Below are 13883 nucleotides of genomic sequence, written 5' to 3' on the forward strand. Positions count from 1 at the left end.
GAGTAGTTGTATGACCTCTGTGGTTGTCCTGCTTAACCTCATTGCAGTGTACTACACTTATGACCACAATAATTTATTACAGTGACTAGAGCATGCCACAAGTATTACAAGGTATTGTGCTGCAGTTTGAATCATAAGATAAGATAAGATAAGCGTTATTAGTGCCACATGTGGGAAATCTTTTGGTCACGGCAGTAAGTACAAGTTTAAGAGCAGTAAAAGTTAAGAAAAACACAATAGGATAGGGTAAGATAAAATAGAATAGATACTATACAGCAATATGTAATAGACTCCAATTTGTTAATGTAAATGGAGCTTCACACACTAAGGTTAATAATGGAGGTTAATAATAACAATGGAGTTCCACAGGGTTTTGTGCTAGGACCAATTCATTTGACATTATACATGCTACATGTATACGTGCTACATGTATGCATTTTACATGTCACCGTTTGTAATGGCAGCCTGTGTGGAGGGAGGAAGAGGACCCAAATGCAGACACTTGGAATGAAACTATAATTAAACAAAAAGCGAGCCATTTGTTTGTGGCTGGGAAAAGGTACTAAACAAAAGGTAGATGCACACTTAGGCAAAGGTTCAGGTGACAGACAACAAAACCTTGAACATGATAAAAACATGAACATGAAAAAACCTGAAAACATGACAAGAACTCAACAGGCAAACTGACACTGAACAAAGGATGATAAAGGACTTAAATACACAGAAGGGTAATGAGGGAAGCGGAAACACATGGAGAACATAGCTGACACATGAACATGACGCCACAGGGGAAGCAAAACTAACTATTATACGCAAGGAGAGGAACATGGGAACAGATAAGAGGAACGAGGCACAGACATAACTAAAATCATACATAGAGGAGGAGAGACTTACACAGGAAACAGAGCATGGAAAAAACTTTAGCTAAACGAAACCTAATTAAGGCATACTAATAATAACACCAGAACTTACCATTACTCTAATACATCATAAGAAATCAGACATACAAAATAAGCTCAAAATGCTGGGTCACAGACCCACCGCCATGACATAGACAGTATTACTGGAAGGCAGAGCATTCATTTTTATTACTACTCCTCCATCCACGATCCCTCCTTTGTACATTTCCAGGCTATCTGAATCTTGGCCGTTTGTCTCCAAACTGCTCAGCCTGAGATATCCCTCTGACATACTCATTTCTGTCTGCCAAAAATGAAGTTTAAGCTAGTAACTGAGTTTGGACAGACAAATATGTAAACCACATCTCGGCTGGTTGGGAGAGTAAACAAAAATGTGGCAGTGTTTTTGCAGATTAGCCCTTTAATCTAACTTTCTTTGCCTCTTTTTGCGTTCAGTGTGTGACGAGCACCGGGACTTCAAAGACATGAAGCTGTTTTACCGCTTCCGGAAGGATGACGGCACATTCCCGCTGGATAATGAAGCCAAGGTGTTTATGAGGGGCCAGAGGATCTATGAAAAGTATGAACAAATAAACTTTTCTGTTTTACCTTTTTTAAAATGTAGCATTAAGGATACTGTGTTGCATTTGCTTTCACACCAAGTGCTAGATTAGAAGAAGGTTCTTATATCTGCATAAAGACCAGGAAGTCTCTGTGTAAAGGTGAGAAGATATGCTCTCAGTAATTAGCTTCCCAGTTGTGAAGTTTTTCTGTAGCCAGCAGAACCTGAGTGAGCTGATCAGTGAACTTCAGGGATGATTTTCTAGATTCTTGATTGAGCAAATTTTGCCATTTACCCTTTCCCAGTGTTAGAGTCAGATTTACTAAACAGGACAAAATAGCATTTAATGTGTGCCATCCCTAAACAGTGCTCATGGGTGTGGTTGGTTTTACTGGTAAGTCACCAAAGTTGCACTGTTTGCTAAACACAGATGCAGTTAAATTCATATTTAAAAACAAAAGATGATTTTTTTTCCATTAATACATATTGTCACTATCAGCAGCAAATTGCATGCCACAAACGTTAGTAAATCAGTTTACATACTTGATTTAAATATTGCCCTCCCTATATTTTGGCATTGAGAAACCATTCCCAACGATTACATGTAATTTTTCACTGTGCTCTTTTTGTAAATACAGACAATACTGTGTTTGGTGCATACGTTAGTAAATCTGGCCCTTAACACTAAGCAAATGGACTTCTGGGTCAAGCTTTAGTTATAAAACAAGCTCAAGAGTAGCATCAATTTCCCGATTTGACTCCTAGGTAGATGAAAAATTTCCCAGAATGTTAAACCTCTGGTGCATAATGTTAAGCATACCGCAAATGAATTCTCTGATCAACATGATGATTATCTCTGTGGCTCATTTTAGGCACAGCAGCTCAAACTAGCTGCTTGTCAAACCTGTTTGTGAAGAGAAGCTGTTCAGAAGAAAGCTGATTTACAGGGAGGGTCATGGGAAGCAAAATTACTTGTTTTTTTTCCTCCCAGAAACTGTGGGACTGCACCGAGGCTCAGAACAAGATAAATTAGGAATATTTTGTGCTGTACATCATGCAAAGCCTCTAGTCTGGGCTTGGAAATGAACCTAGTAGGTCATCTTTAAAGGCCGCAGCTGTGAAAGCATTTGATAGCATGAATGGTGAACTGTGACTTTATGTTGATATGTGGTTTCAGTTTTTGGAGCTTCATGGCTACTTGGAAAGCTGTGCCACATTCCATCCACACATTTCCGGTTGTCCTCTGTATCTCTTTGTTAGTCTATGTCATTCTGCACAGCATGCTGATTGAGTGCATCTGACATACCACCCCCATTAATTAGAAAATTTGTCCTGCTGCTGAATTCGATTCAGTTAGATTAGAGGACACTGCATTGAGCATGCCTGTTTTTTGTGATAAAAGCCTGCAAAGTTAGGAAAATTAGAGGATATAGAGATGAGTCATAGCTTTATTTAGAGGAGCGCTTGGGTTTAAAGGGGGGATGCCACAAATAGCATGATCAGCTCTGTAACCGTGTTGTTTTTCCAGTAAATAGGAGACTAACAATTTATAAATATAAAAAAACCACCAAACTCTTCCTTTCTGCCTCTCGCGTGTGTATGTGGCATTATTTTTTTGGACTTGTGCACTGTAGTCTTCCTGTGCCGCTTTTAATTTGTACACAGTGTAGGGCTGCCACAAACGATTATTTTGATAGTCGACTAGTCACCGATTATTTATGCGATTAGTCGACTAATCAGATCATCATCCACTGGACATAAAACTACAGCTTATTGCACCAGCAGCATCTGCTCTTATATAACTATCATTAGCTTACAGCTTTAAGCTTTTAAGGTGCTAACTAAAAATAAAGACAAGATGATAGTTTATTCAATTTTAATGAAATTTGCAGATTGTTTCGGTAAAGTTTAATAAACTCCTTGCTATCTAAAATATAACAGGACACCGGAGTATATTCTCCAGCATCTCACACTTCTGATAATCAGCTGTCTGCTTGATGTTTATTCAGCTGTGTAAAAACTATAACTTTAATCTCAGCCAAACCGATTTACTCAGGAACAAATAAAATACTAAAAAAAAGCCAAACAATAACATTTTTAATTTATCTAAGTGACTCATATATATTTAACCTGAGTCGCGAAAGACGGCGGTGGGTTTGAAAACAATTTGCCGGGAGTCCGGTGTTCTCACGGCGCTAGTGACCTAGCCCCCGGCTAGCTATCGAGCTAGTGGGTAACAGACGTCTCCGAAAACGTCGGAGCGCTTTTGAAAATATGTGGTGTCCTGATAAACTGAGCAGATATTTGAGGTTTACACAGCTACATTCTCGCCTGAAAATATGTTAAACGTTTATTTTGTGACCCAGAAAGAATAATAAGAGTAATATTAAAACTAACTAGCTACCGCCATTGTTGGAAACTAAGCTGGGCCGCGCTATGAATTCTGGGACACAGCTGCTTCTTCTTCTTCGGGGTTTAACGGCAGCTGGCATCCTTGTACATGCTGTGCTGCCATCTTCTGTTTCAGTCCGTTATTACACTCTTAAATCCTGCTATTATTCCTGCGTCTTTTGCGATCTTACAAAGCTTCAAACGACACGTCGACTATTAAATTAGTCGTCGACGATTTTGATAGTCGACGTAATCGTGACTAGTCGACAAATCGTGGCAGCCCTAACACAGTGGCACACTGTTATTAACAGAGACCTATTTCTTATGTGTTCCTGAGACAGCACACACAAACACAGTTATTGCATAAGAGAAAGAAATATTCCAAGGGGAGACATCTGTCGTTTCAGCCCTCAAAGCTATGTGTTTATGTAATCACCGCGGTGCAGTCCAGGACACACACACACACACACACACACACACACACACACACACACACACACACACACACACACACTCACTTATCCTAGTGGTTGAATTGCTTCGCTGCTGCACTTATGACAAAAAAAATCTCTGTGTCTCTTGTGCTTGAGTGCAAAGTGCACTCATGTCCCACTGAGGGAAGGTTGTTGTCCCTACGCTTCCTGTTTTCATAACAATCTATGATTTAGTTCCTGGTAATCACTTCACTTGTAAACACTACACAACTGAAATGAATGAGACTTAAGATACACAAGAACCAACGACCACAGCAGAAGTTATCAAGCTGTCAGGAATGTGGTTTTATTATAAGGCTTCTATACAGCACATCGTACCATATAATACTTTGATTCGTTTATTAAAAAAATTCTTGACTCATCTCTAAAGTGCCCAGGATGTTTCATCCTTATGGCCTCAGGGTTAGGCTCCCACAAGTTTGATAAGTGGATATAAAAATGGTTGAAACATCCTTATTTCTAGATGAACAATATTTTCTATAGACATTCGTGGTTGCCAGAGGATGCATAAGGCATTTTTAGTACAAGAATTATCTGTTCATTAATTTCAGTTATAGTTTGCCAGGCTAGCACAGTAAAATAAGATGGAAGACATTCTAGCATAAATCTTTTTTTTCAGTGAAGACACCTGTCGTGGGATGGAGTTAGAAGAGGACCCGAATTCAGACTCAGAGCAGAATTAACTCAATTTGGTATTTATTTTAGTTGTGACAGTAAGTCCATAATACTGTAGGAAATACAAGTGCAGGTGAAGAGAATCTAACCAATGGGACAAGAGGAAGCAAAACTAAACACAATACACATGAGACTAGAGAAGAGACAAGAAAGCAAAACACTAACTGAAACCCAAACCCCAGACTGAAGAGAAACGTCCAGAATAAACAAACTAAGAGCCCAAAGGAGCATCAAGTAATAAAGAATTTAGTGCAAAACCCAAAGTGTTCGGTCAAAACTCCAGGATCATGACAACATTTCACAGAAGAAAAAGAAGGCTTTACTAACAGAATACTACACAAAAGTCTTGAGCCACACTTTAATCCCTTATATGCTGCTTTAATTTTTTTCACTCATTTTCAGTGCAGTCCTTGTCTCTGACTATTTTCTTAGTAATGGTTTTTGTCTGTTAAACCACAAAACGCTGAGCTACGAATCATGCAAGCATAAAACTACCACCTAACTCAAGGGATGAACCAGTGTGTCTACACATACCCAAAAACTTAACAAAGGGCTAATTTTACATGGTATCTTTAGGCACTTTGTTATTATCTGCCAGTTTTCCTCCTATTTCTATAAAAATGCCAACGAGAACGCAGTTTGGCAGATAAAAAATAGTGTTTTTATTCCAACAATTTGCTCTGTCATGGTTTGGGTTGCATTTCAGCCGGTGATGTTGAAGATCTTGGCAAAACCAATGGAATGATAAACTCAGAAAGGTGCCGTCAGATTGTGTTCCACCATGCAATACAAACTGGAAAGTGTCTAAATTTGCAAAAGCGTCATATTTCAGCATGACAATGATCCCAAACACCAATGCCAATACAGTAAAAGCATACCTGGATAGATAAAAAGACAATGAAACACCATGAGACATCCATAGGCCTCCTCAGTGCCCAGACCTCAACATTATTGAAGCAGTGTGGGATCATCTTAATAGAGAACAGAACAAAAGGCAGCCAACATCTAGAAATCACTGCACCTATTTCTAATTTTTCCAGCAACATATATAAAAATGGTTTGGCTCAAGACTTTTGCACAGTTCTGTACATTAAAATAGCTTTGTGTTTTTTCCTTCAGCCAGTTTCACGTCTATTTTTTCTTCTACTGGAAAATAAACAGTTCTTGTCACACGTTAATTGATCTGTGATACCATCAACTGTCAAAACAACATAAACAACATACTGCAAACAAACCACAAGAAGTTATTTTGACAGAAGTTCCTAAGCGACAGAGGGGACACTTTAAAACGTTGTTTATCATGTAGCTGTTTGTGCGTGTGTGCATTTGCACTCTTGTTGATTATGCCCGAATTTCTACAGAATTTAACCTCTTCCACCTTAGAGACCCCTGTTCAGGGTCAAAGTACCATCCAGAGTTGTAGCTGAAATGTTTAGGTTCAAAAACATCAGTGTTAGTGACTCGTTGTTTGACAAAAACTGTTTATTCTGTCATGTGCAATTTTGATTAATTACAGTAAAATATTTTATGATGAGTGTCTCATCTGAAGCACCCAAACTGCACAGTTTTGGAGCCCAGAGTTTCAGAGGATAATCATGCTCATGTAGATCTCTGATATAATAAATTACCTTTGAGTAGCTGAATTCAAGTGGCTCAGGTGGTAGAGCAGGCTGCCCACTGTTTTCAGGGTTGGCGGTTTAATCTCGAGCTGCCTTTGGCAACAGGTCAAATATATATAGAATGCACCTACATGCTTAATTTGAGCCTTTTTGAGATTAGCCTAACACTGCTCTATCCTCACATACATTCACACCTGCAGTAGTTTCTGGTAGCCTCACTGGAGCACCTGTGAGTTATGTTCTTTGGTGACGGATGGTGGGTTTTCTACCCATTGGTGCACACACAACAGCTGTTTGGTGTCATAGGGGGCTGGAGCCTATTCAGGCTGTCAAAGGGTGAAAGACAGGGTACACTCTGGGCAGGATAAAGGTCTGTCGAGCTAACGCAGAGAGACGCAGTTTTGAATGTGGAAACCCTAACCTAATGCATGTCTTTGAACTGTGGAAGGACGCTGTGCCAACATGAAAATTTTACAGAAATTATTTCATTTGCACAGCTTTGATGCAGATCACCTTAGCCAGCATTTGAGATTTAATCTAGGTACATTACAAGATGTAAGATACAATCTCTTGTCTGTGCGCTGCTGTTGTCATTCCCCACGTTCATGCAGGAGTTTTTTCATGTTTTTTCATCAACGTTTGCCACATCAGTGCGTACAGACAACGAGATAAGGGCAGGCAGGGATGTTTGTTGATTTCACAGGACTTGTCAAGTCTATAAAACACACCAGTTTCAAAAGCAGAGACTGCTTTTCATTCCCAAGGCCGCCCTTCAGTCTGAGCCTGGTCAGCCTCAAGGAACCACAGCGCTCACTCAGTGTACTGGTGGTTTTACATGTTTTCTACTTCAGCTGCAAATTGTATATACTTTCCGTTATTGGTGACCATTTTTCCGCATTCCAGACATCCATCATGCTTAACCTATATTTTGTTTTTTTCCCTGTCAGAGACACACAACCTTTAATTCCTTAACATAACAAGTTATAGCTGTGAGTGTGGTCACTGCTTTATGTTTGCGAGGAGATGTGACATTTCCAGTGGTGGAAAATCTTGTTTTGTTTCAGTAGGAAGTCGTAATAATAAGTGATTAAAAGAGGAAGATTCATCAAAAAAGGAATCAAACTTTTTAGGATGGAGGCAAAAAAAAAGATTGGAGTACAGCATTGCAAAAGTGAACTTATGTCATAGTAAAGGTGTTAAACTAATCCTTCATTTAAGAGCCTGAGATTACGACTGTAGAAGTAAAGGTTATTTGATATGACAAGGTTTTTTTTGGCACTGCAGGGTGTCATTCACATAATGTGTTTGCTACACAGTCTGTGTAAAGGAAGTGCATGCATTTAGTTTATTAAGCTGTAAGTAGCCATAACTGCATAAACTCCACAAGGTCCACTTGTGTGAGCATGCCCAGTGGAGAAAAGTGCATCCGCCCCATTCAGCCCTTGCACGCTAATACATAAAAGAGAGAAGTTGATCAGCAACTTATAGCAGGTGAGCCAATCATTCCACCTGGCACTGCTCCCTGAATTAATCTGCCCCACCTGGTATCCTGCAGCTCAGCCAAAAACCACCCCTCACTGCTGCAATCCCATTCATATTCTGTGATAGCGTGACTCATGATAAGATGGCAGGTGGGTAAAGTAAGTAAAATAATTCATAGCACCTTTCAAGATAAGGATCACAAAGTGCTTCATAAAAAGAGGAAATAAAACCCCCCCAAAACTAATAATAAACTACAGCAATATCCACTAGTTAAAAGCAAGTCTATACAAATTAAGTCTTGAGCTGCTCTTTGAAAGTTGAGTCCACAGATCTCAGTGGAAGAGCATTCATAGTTTAGAAGTTGCAACCTCGAATGCACAGTCTCTTTTAGTTTTCAGTCTGTAACAAGGAACCACCAACAGGTTTTGGTCAGAAGACCTCAGGGACCTGCACCTTATATTTGGGAGAAAGAGTTTGGTAATGTAAGCAGGCATTTGACCATCCAAAGCTCTGAACGTGATCACCTAAATCTCAAACTGGTTTCAAATGAGACAACTTAGAGGACCTACTAAGTACCCTCACAGTCACATTTTGGACCATCTGTAGGTGATTCAAAGATGACTTACTGAGGCCAGTGTACTAAAATAGTCCAATTGTGAGGAAACAGAGCCATGAATAATCATTTCTAATTCTGATTTAGACACCATTCGACTGAGGCAGTCACACACAAGGCTATTAATGTTTATCAAAATGAAGAGCCTAGTCAAATGTACATCATCAAATGTTCACCATAGGTTCAGTCATTTTATTCATAAATACACAAGGTTGTTGATCACAATGGGAACAAAGCTGTCAGGAACACAAAAGAGAACCAGTCTTCCCAGTGTAGGTGAAAGACACTTAGCTGTCACCCAGTTATTTATAGCATCAATACAGTCTTGAATGACAGATATTTTTGCAACATTTGTTAGAGAGAAAGAAGTATACAACTGGATATCATCTGCATAACAATTATATGAGACGCAAGATGTGTCTTAAGTGGTTGTAGTGCAAACAGAGCTGCACCTTGGGTTTACACCACATGACAAAGTGGCAGATGAGAACATAAACATGTCAGCAGCAACTGATAAAAATCTGAGGTAAGAAGAAAACCGTTCTAGAGATGATCCAGAGATGCTCACTTAAGACCTTAACCTGCCAATCAAAATACTGTGATCAGTTATGTCAAATGCTGCTGTTAAATCTAAAAGTACAAGAACAAGATATTCTCTCTTTATATTTCTCTTAGAAACCCTAAGAAGAGCTAAACCTTGGACAGGTCATCGGCCCATCATAGGTGCAGACCACCACTCACTCTCTTGTTTGCACCTACAGCCAGTTTAGAAGGCCAGTAATCAGCACGCCTTTGGACTTCAGGATGCCCGTCACACAAAGATACATTCAAACCAGTTAGGTTCTTGTGGGAGACAGAAGTGCAAACCACTTCACCATGCCCATCTTACATAACCATTAGTGTTGCATCCTTTAAAAGCTATTCTTTGGCCATAGAGTCATCACTACCCCACCCATATGAAAGACTAAATTTAAAAGCAGGGAAATGCCAAGTCTCAGTGTTTGTCACTCGGAGTTAGGTAAACTGACTGAACAGACACTCTGAGTTCATATCAGGGTCGTGGCAACTCCTCTTGTTCCACTTAATGCTTCCATGATCCATTTATATGTGTATGCAAAGCGTCATAGTCCTTTCTATTACTTAAGTGGTTACTATTCAAAGTTCAGAGTTCACTTCACTGAGCCTGTCCCTTGGAGGTAGCATAACACGATCTGTTGACTTTACCTGTTAAAATGGATTAAATTGCATTGTGTAAACAGATCTTGTGGAACATTGTGTCCATTTCTTTTAACAGCATGTTATGATGTTTGCTGCTAATGTGAGCCATAGCAGTTTATTCCAGTAAAGCCACCAATCCTTCAAAATTCTGCATCTAAACCAGCCAGTGACCTTAAATGACTAAAGACTTGAGCAACACTGGGCTTGCACTTGTTCTATATTTCACTCAACCCAAAGGTTGAAATTTGAGGATAACACTATGTCCCTGTGAGCAACTCAGTGACGTCATAGTTCTTCTCTTGACTAGTTTCGGTTTTCTGTGGATGTCAGTCAAAGTTTAATGAACCACAGTGAGAGCATGAATGTGCTTTTTTTATAGAGGCGGCTTTTCACATCCTGCAGCTGAGTTGGATTTCATTTAGTTTTCCATTTACTTTCATTTCTTTCATTAGTCTCTCTATTTGTGTTACTTAGCACAGAACCTGTTCTGTCAGGAGACTAATGGTTTTGTCGCTAAAGCTTTCCAATCAAATATTAATTTGTCTCCATCGAGATGTTGAAAGAGTAGGAGGTTTGTCTGTGCCAGGTAAAACTTGCTTACTACATATACTGATTAATGATATACTGTGGATTGCCTATACAAAAAGCGAATAAATAAATGCATGGCAGGAAATGTATTGGCATAGTTGCTCTTCTCTGAGAATTAGATGAGAAGGCCACTCTCCAATGATAGCAATAGAGTGCATAGCCTAGCTTAGAATAAAGGCAAGAAACAGAGACACACTTAACCTGTCAGTATGTTTAAAGCTCATTAACTTACATATTATACCAGTGCCTTTTTGCATTTGGGTTATGTTGCCAATTTCCTGGCTGAGTATAGTTGCACACTTGTCTGTAGAGGTTTGAACAGCTTTTTGGCTTTGGTTAAGCCAAACTAATCTGATGGTTTCTTTGGAAATAGTTAATAGTTACTACACAGACATGGGAGTGACATCTTCTCTTCTAACTCTACAAAAAAAAAGGGAAAAAAAGCCCAGAGGAGCTCTCGTTAATATGTCTGTCATCTCCAGATTCGGGTTTAATCTCATCACTGAATCGCTGATCCGGTAGGGACTTACGGAAACTGTCTCCTCCATAGTTAAATTAATATAGCTTTAAAGATTATCCCATCACTAGTTCTTCTGTCCTGCTTGGATCAAATGTTAAGTTAGTGGCTGATTCTTAGTCTGGAGCCAAATCACCCAAAGCTTTTGGATGCATCTGATGTTGAAATTATTACTTCTTTGAATAAGTTCTTTGAATATTATGATTATTTATACAAATCTCCAAACTGCTGATTCATTCATGCATGATATCTGTGTGTAATACACAGTCCAGGCTGTGATATTAACCGCTCAGTGAATGATTGATAAGCCACTAAAACTGAATGTGGGAATACGTTTTGTGCCAGCAGAACAGGACCAACAGCGTAGAAAATACATCTTTGAGGCTGTATTTCATTTTAAGCATATGTTTTGACATGCAGATGGCAGAAAGCCCCCTGTAACTTGCACAGCTCTTTGATGGCATTGCTTAAGTGTATAGGCTGGTGAGTGCTTGCGTGTGAGTGACAGGTGTGAATGTGGTTTTGAGAAAGTGGGATAGCGAACGAGTCGACAGTTCTGCTCCTTACAGGCGTGCACATGCCTGTTTTTGTTTGAGTCTGTCACCGGGTGCCACTCAGAACAGACTACAACACCTGTTTAATGCAATCCTTGTTTTGTTTTTTGTGTTTTTGTGGAAACTATATTAAATCTTGTGCCTTTACATTCAACTCAGCTGATTCCAAAAAACAACCCTCCATTTATCAGTGAAGCTTATCCAGAAGGTTTGCCTCAGTGTACTTACTTTGTAATCATGTAGGTTTGATATATGAGGTTTAAGGAATGGCTTGAATTTATGCACACTGCTCATGTGCTAATCTGGAGACAGCTACAGCACAGGCTTTGTGCATTTTGAAAGTGAAGATTAGAGAGTGAAGGAATGACCAGAGTTGCTGGTTTATAAGGTTTTCTCCACAGGGAACTACCTCTGAAGAAAGTTTACTTTTCACTCAACCAAAGGCTCGTAGCTTCCATAAAACCTTACTTTATTTTCCAACAGCTAGGTGAGACTTTTATGTAAAATCACTGTAACTTTAAATAAATTTGTCGGTGCCAGGTGCACCACGTGCACCAAATGTGCCGTTTCATCTCTGCAGCACCCCACTATCACTCCTTTCCCTCGGTCTCAACTTCATTACTCTGCTCGCTCTAATTTTCTCCATAGATTAATGAACACAGAGAACAACCTACTGCAAACCAGAGAGGAGGAAGGCAAGTCGTTTGAGCGGACGCTGGTAGCCTCAGAGTTCATCGATTGGCTGCTGCAGGAGGGGGAGATGCCAACCAGGGAGGAGGCTGAACAGCTGGGGCGGAGGCTTCTTGAACATGGGATCATCCAGCATGGTGAGGATGGAGTCAAGGGAAGGGCCTTGTTTCCTCCTGTCAGTTATTTGGTTAATCAGTACAATCATTTATCTCCCCGTTGAACTGGTAGTCAGCAAAGGGTTTACCAGTTTACCGTTTTAGTGTCATAGATATGTCTAGATAGAGCCAACCTAAATTACAGTTTCTTTCTAGGCAATACCCATAAGTAGGCCTCAAACCTAACAACAAAAACTAGGTTAATATGGTCTCTAAAGGGTGCCTAAAATATGAAATCTTTATTAGTTTTGCTCCTTAAAACTCATCACTGCCCATTTTGGGCTTCTAGCCATTTTGAATTGACCCACATTATAGTGTCACACTGACTGGGAATGCATTTCACTGCTTATGAGTAGCACTGGTGTCATTTATCCCCCAAAAAGTAATGTTTTACATTACAGTATTTTAAAATATTTTTATTCTAATTCAATACATTACTTATAGAAAGTAATTACTTGCACTGGGGCATTGCTCCATTACTTTTGTGCTAATTTGCACTGTCTGAGATGCAGTTTCACCCATGTGATTGCCAGTTAAATGTATATTATTAAACTTTATGTGCCTACATAGCAGTAAAAGTCCTCTTCCTAATGAGAACACAAGCTCTTTCACTTCATGTACTGTTAGTTGGTAAAAAACACATAATACTTAATACATACTACATAATACTGTGGCAACAGCGTTGCTTCCATAGAAACCTCGTGCTTTTGTCACCTGCTGGAAATCAAGCTTTTGTTTCTTGCATGGTGCTGAAATACACTCAGCTTGAGGATCACTTTCTATGTGCGTCCTTTGCTATATGGAACCTTTGCAAAGTTCTTGGAGAGATTTATTGCCATATTCCAAGCAGCGGATTGTTGTTTCTGGCCTTTGCACACTTTGCAGTTTACAGTTGGAGATCACTCTTCTCTTCATCAGTATCCTCAATGAGATGAGTATAAGCCAATGCAAAGAAATGTTTAAAACATCATACAGATAACTGAAGAACTTATGTAAAAGAAGTAACAATGCAGTTGACATGCGAGGCGTGTGTTTTTTGTGAGGACCCAAATGCAGACCACAAAAAATGAAAACAGGAATTAACTGAAGCGTGCCGTTTATTAAGGCAGACATACCCAACGGGGAGAACCATAAAAACAAACTAAACAGAGGAACGCCTGAACTGGGGGAAAGACATTAGAGAAATCTGAGCATTAGAGAAACCCTGAAAACACAGGAGGGACACAGGAGAGCCACGGGTAAAGCAGATGTGACGACAAAGGTCGGGGGAAAACTCACACAATATATACAGACAGGACGTGATCAGGGGAATTGGAAACAAATGGGAAACACAGCTGATACCACCGAACATGACGCCACAGGGGAAGCAACACTAAACACGCTTAACATAGACCACGTGACTGTCAAAATAAAACAGGAAAAAAGG

At 39.6% G+C, this 13883-nt stretch overlaps 1 protein-coding gene across 2 annotated transcripts in view; it reads left to right on the top strand.

The window, feature by feature from the left end:
• Positions 1-13883, top strand: part of deptor (DEP domain containing MTOR-interacting protein) — a 39442-nt gene that overhangs the window by 9846 nt on the left and 15713 nt on the right. For both annotated transcript variants that reach the window (XM_085422249.1, XM_085422248.1), the window contains exons 4-5: positions 1356-1479; positions 12261-12439. In XM_085422249.1, coding sequence (XP_085278375.1) covers positions 1356-1479; positions 12261-12439 — 303 coding nt within the window. The remainder of the gene's footprint in view (positions 1-1355; positions 1480-12260; positions 12440-13883) is intronic.

The sequence above is a fragment of the Rhamphochromis longiceps genome, linkage group LG11 (genome assembly GCF_057381845.1).
Source record: "Rhamphochromis longiceps isolate RC_006_pf linkage group LG11, R_longiceps_female_GT1.1, whole genome shotgun sequence".
NCBI lineage: Eukaryota > Metazoa > Chordata > Actinopteri > Cichliformes > Cichlidae > Rhamphochromis > Rhamphochromis longiceps.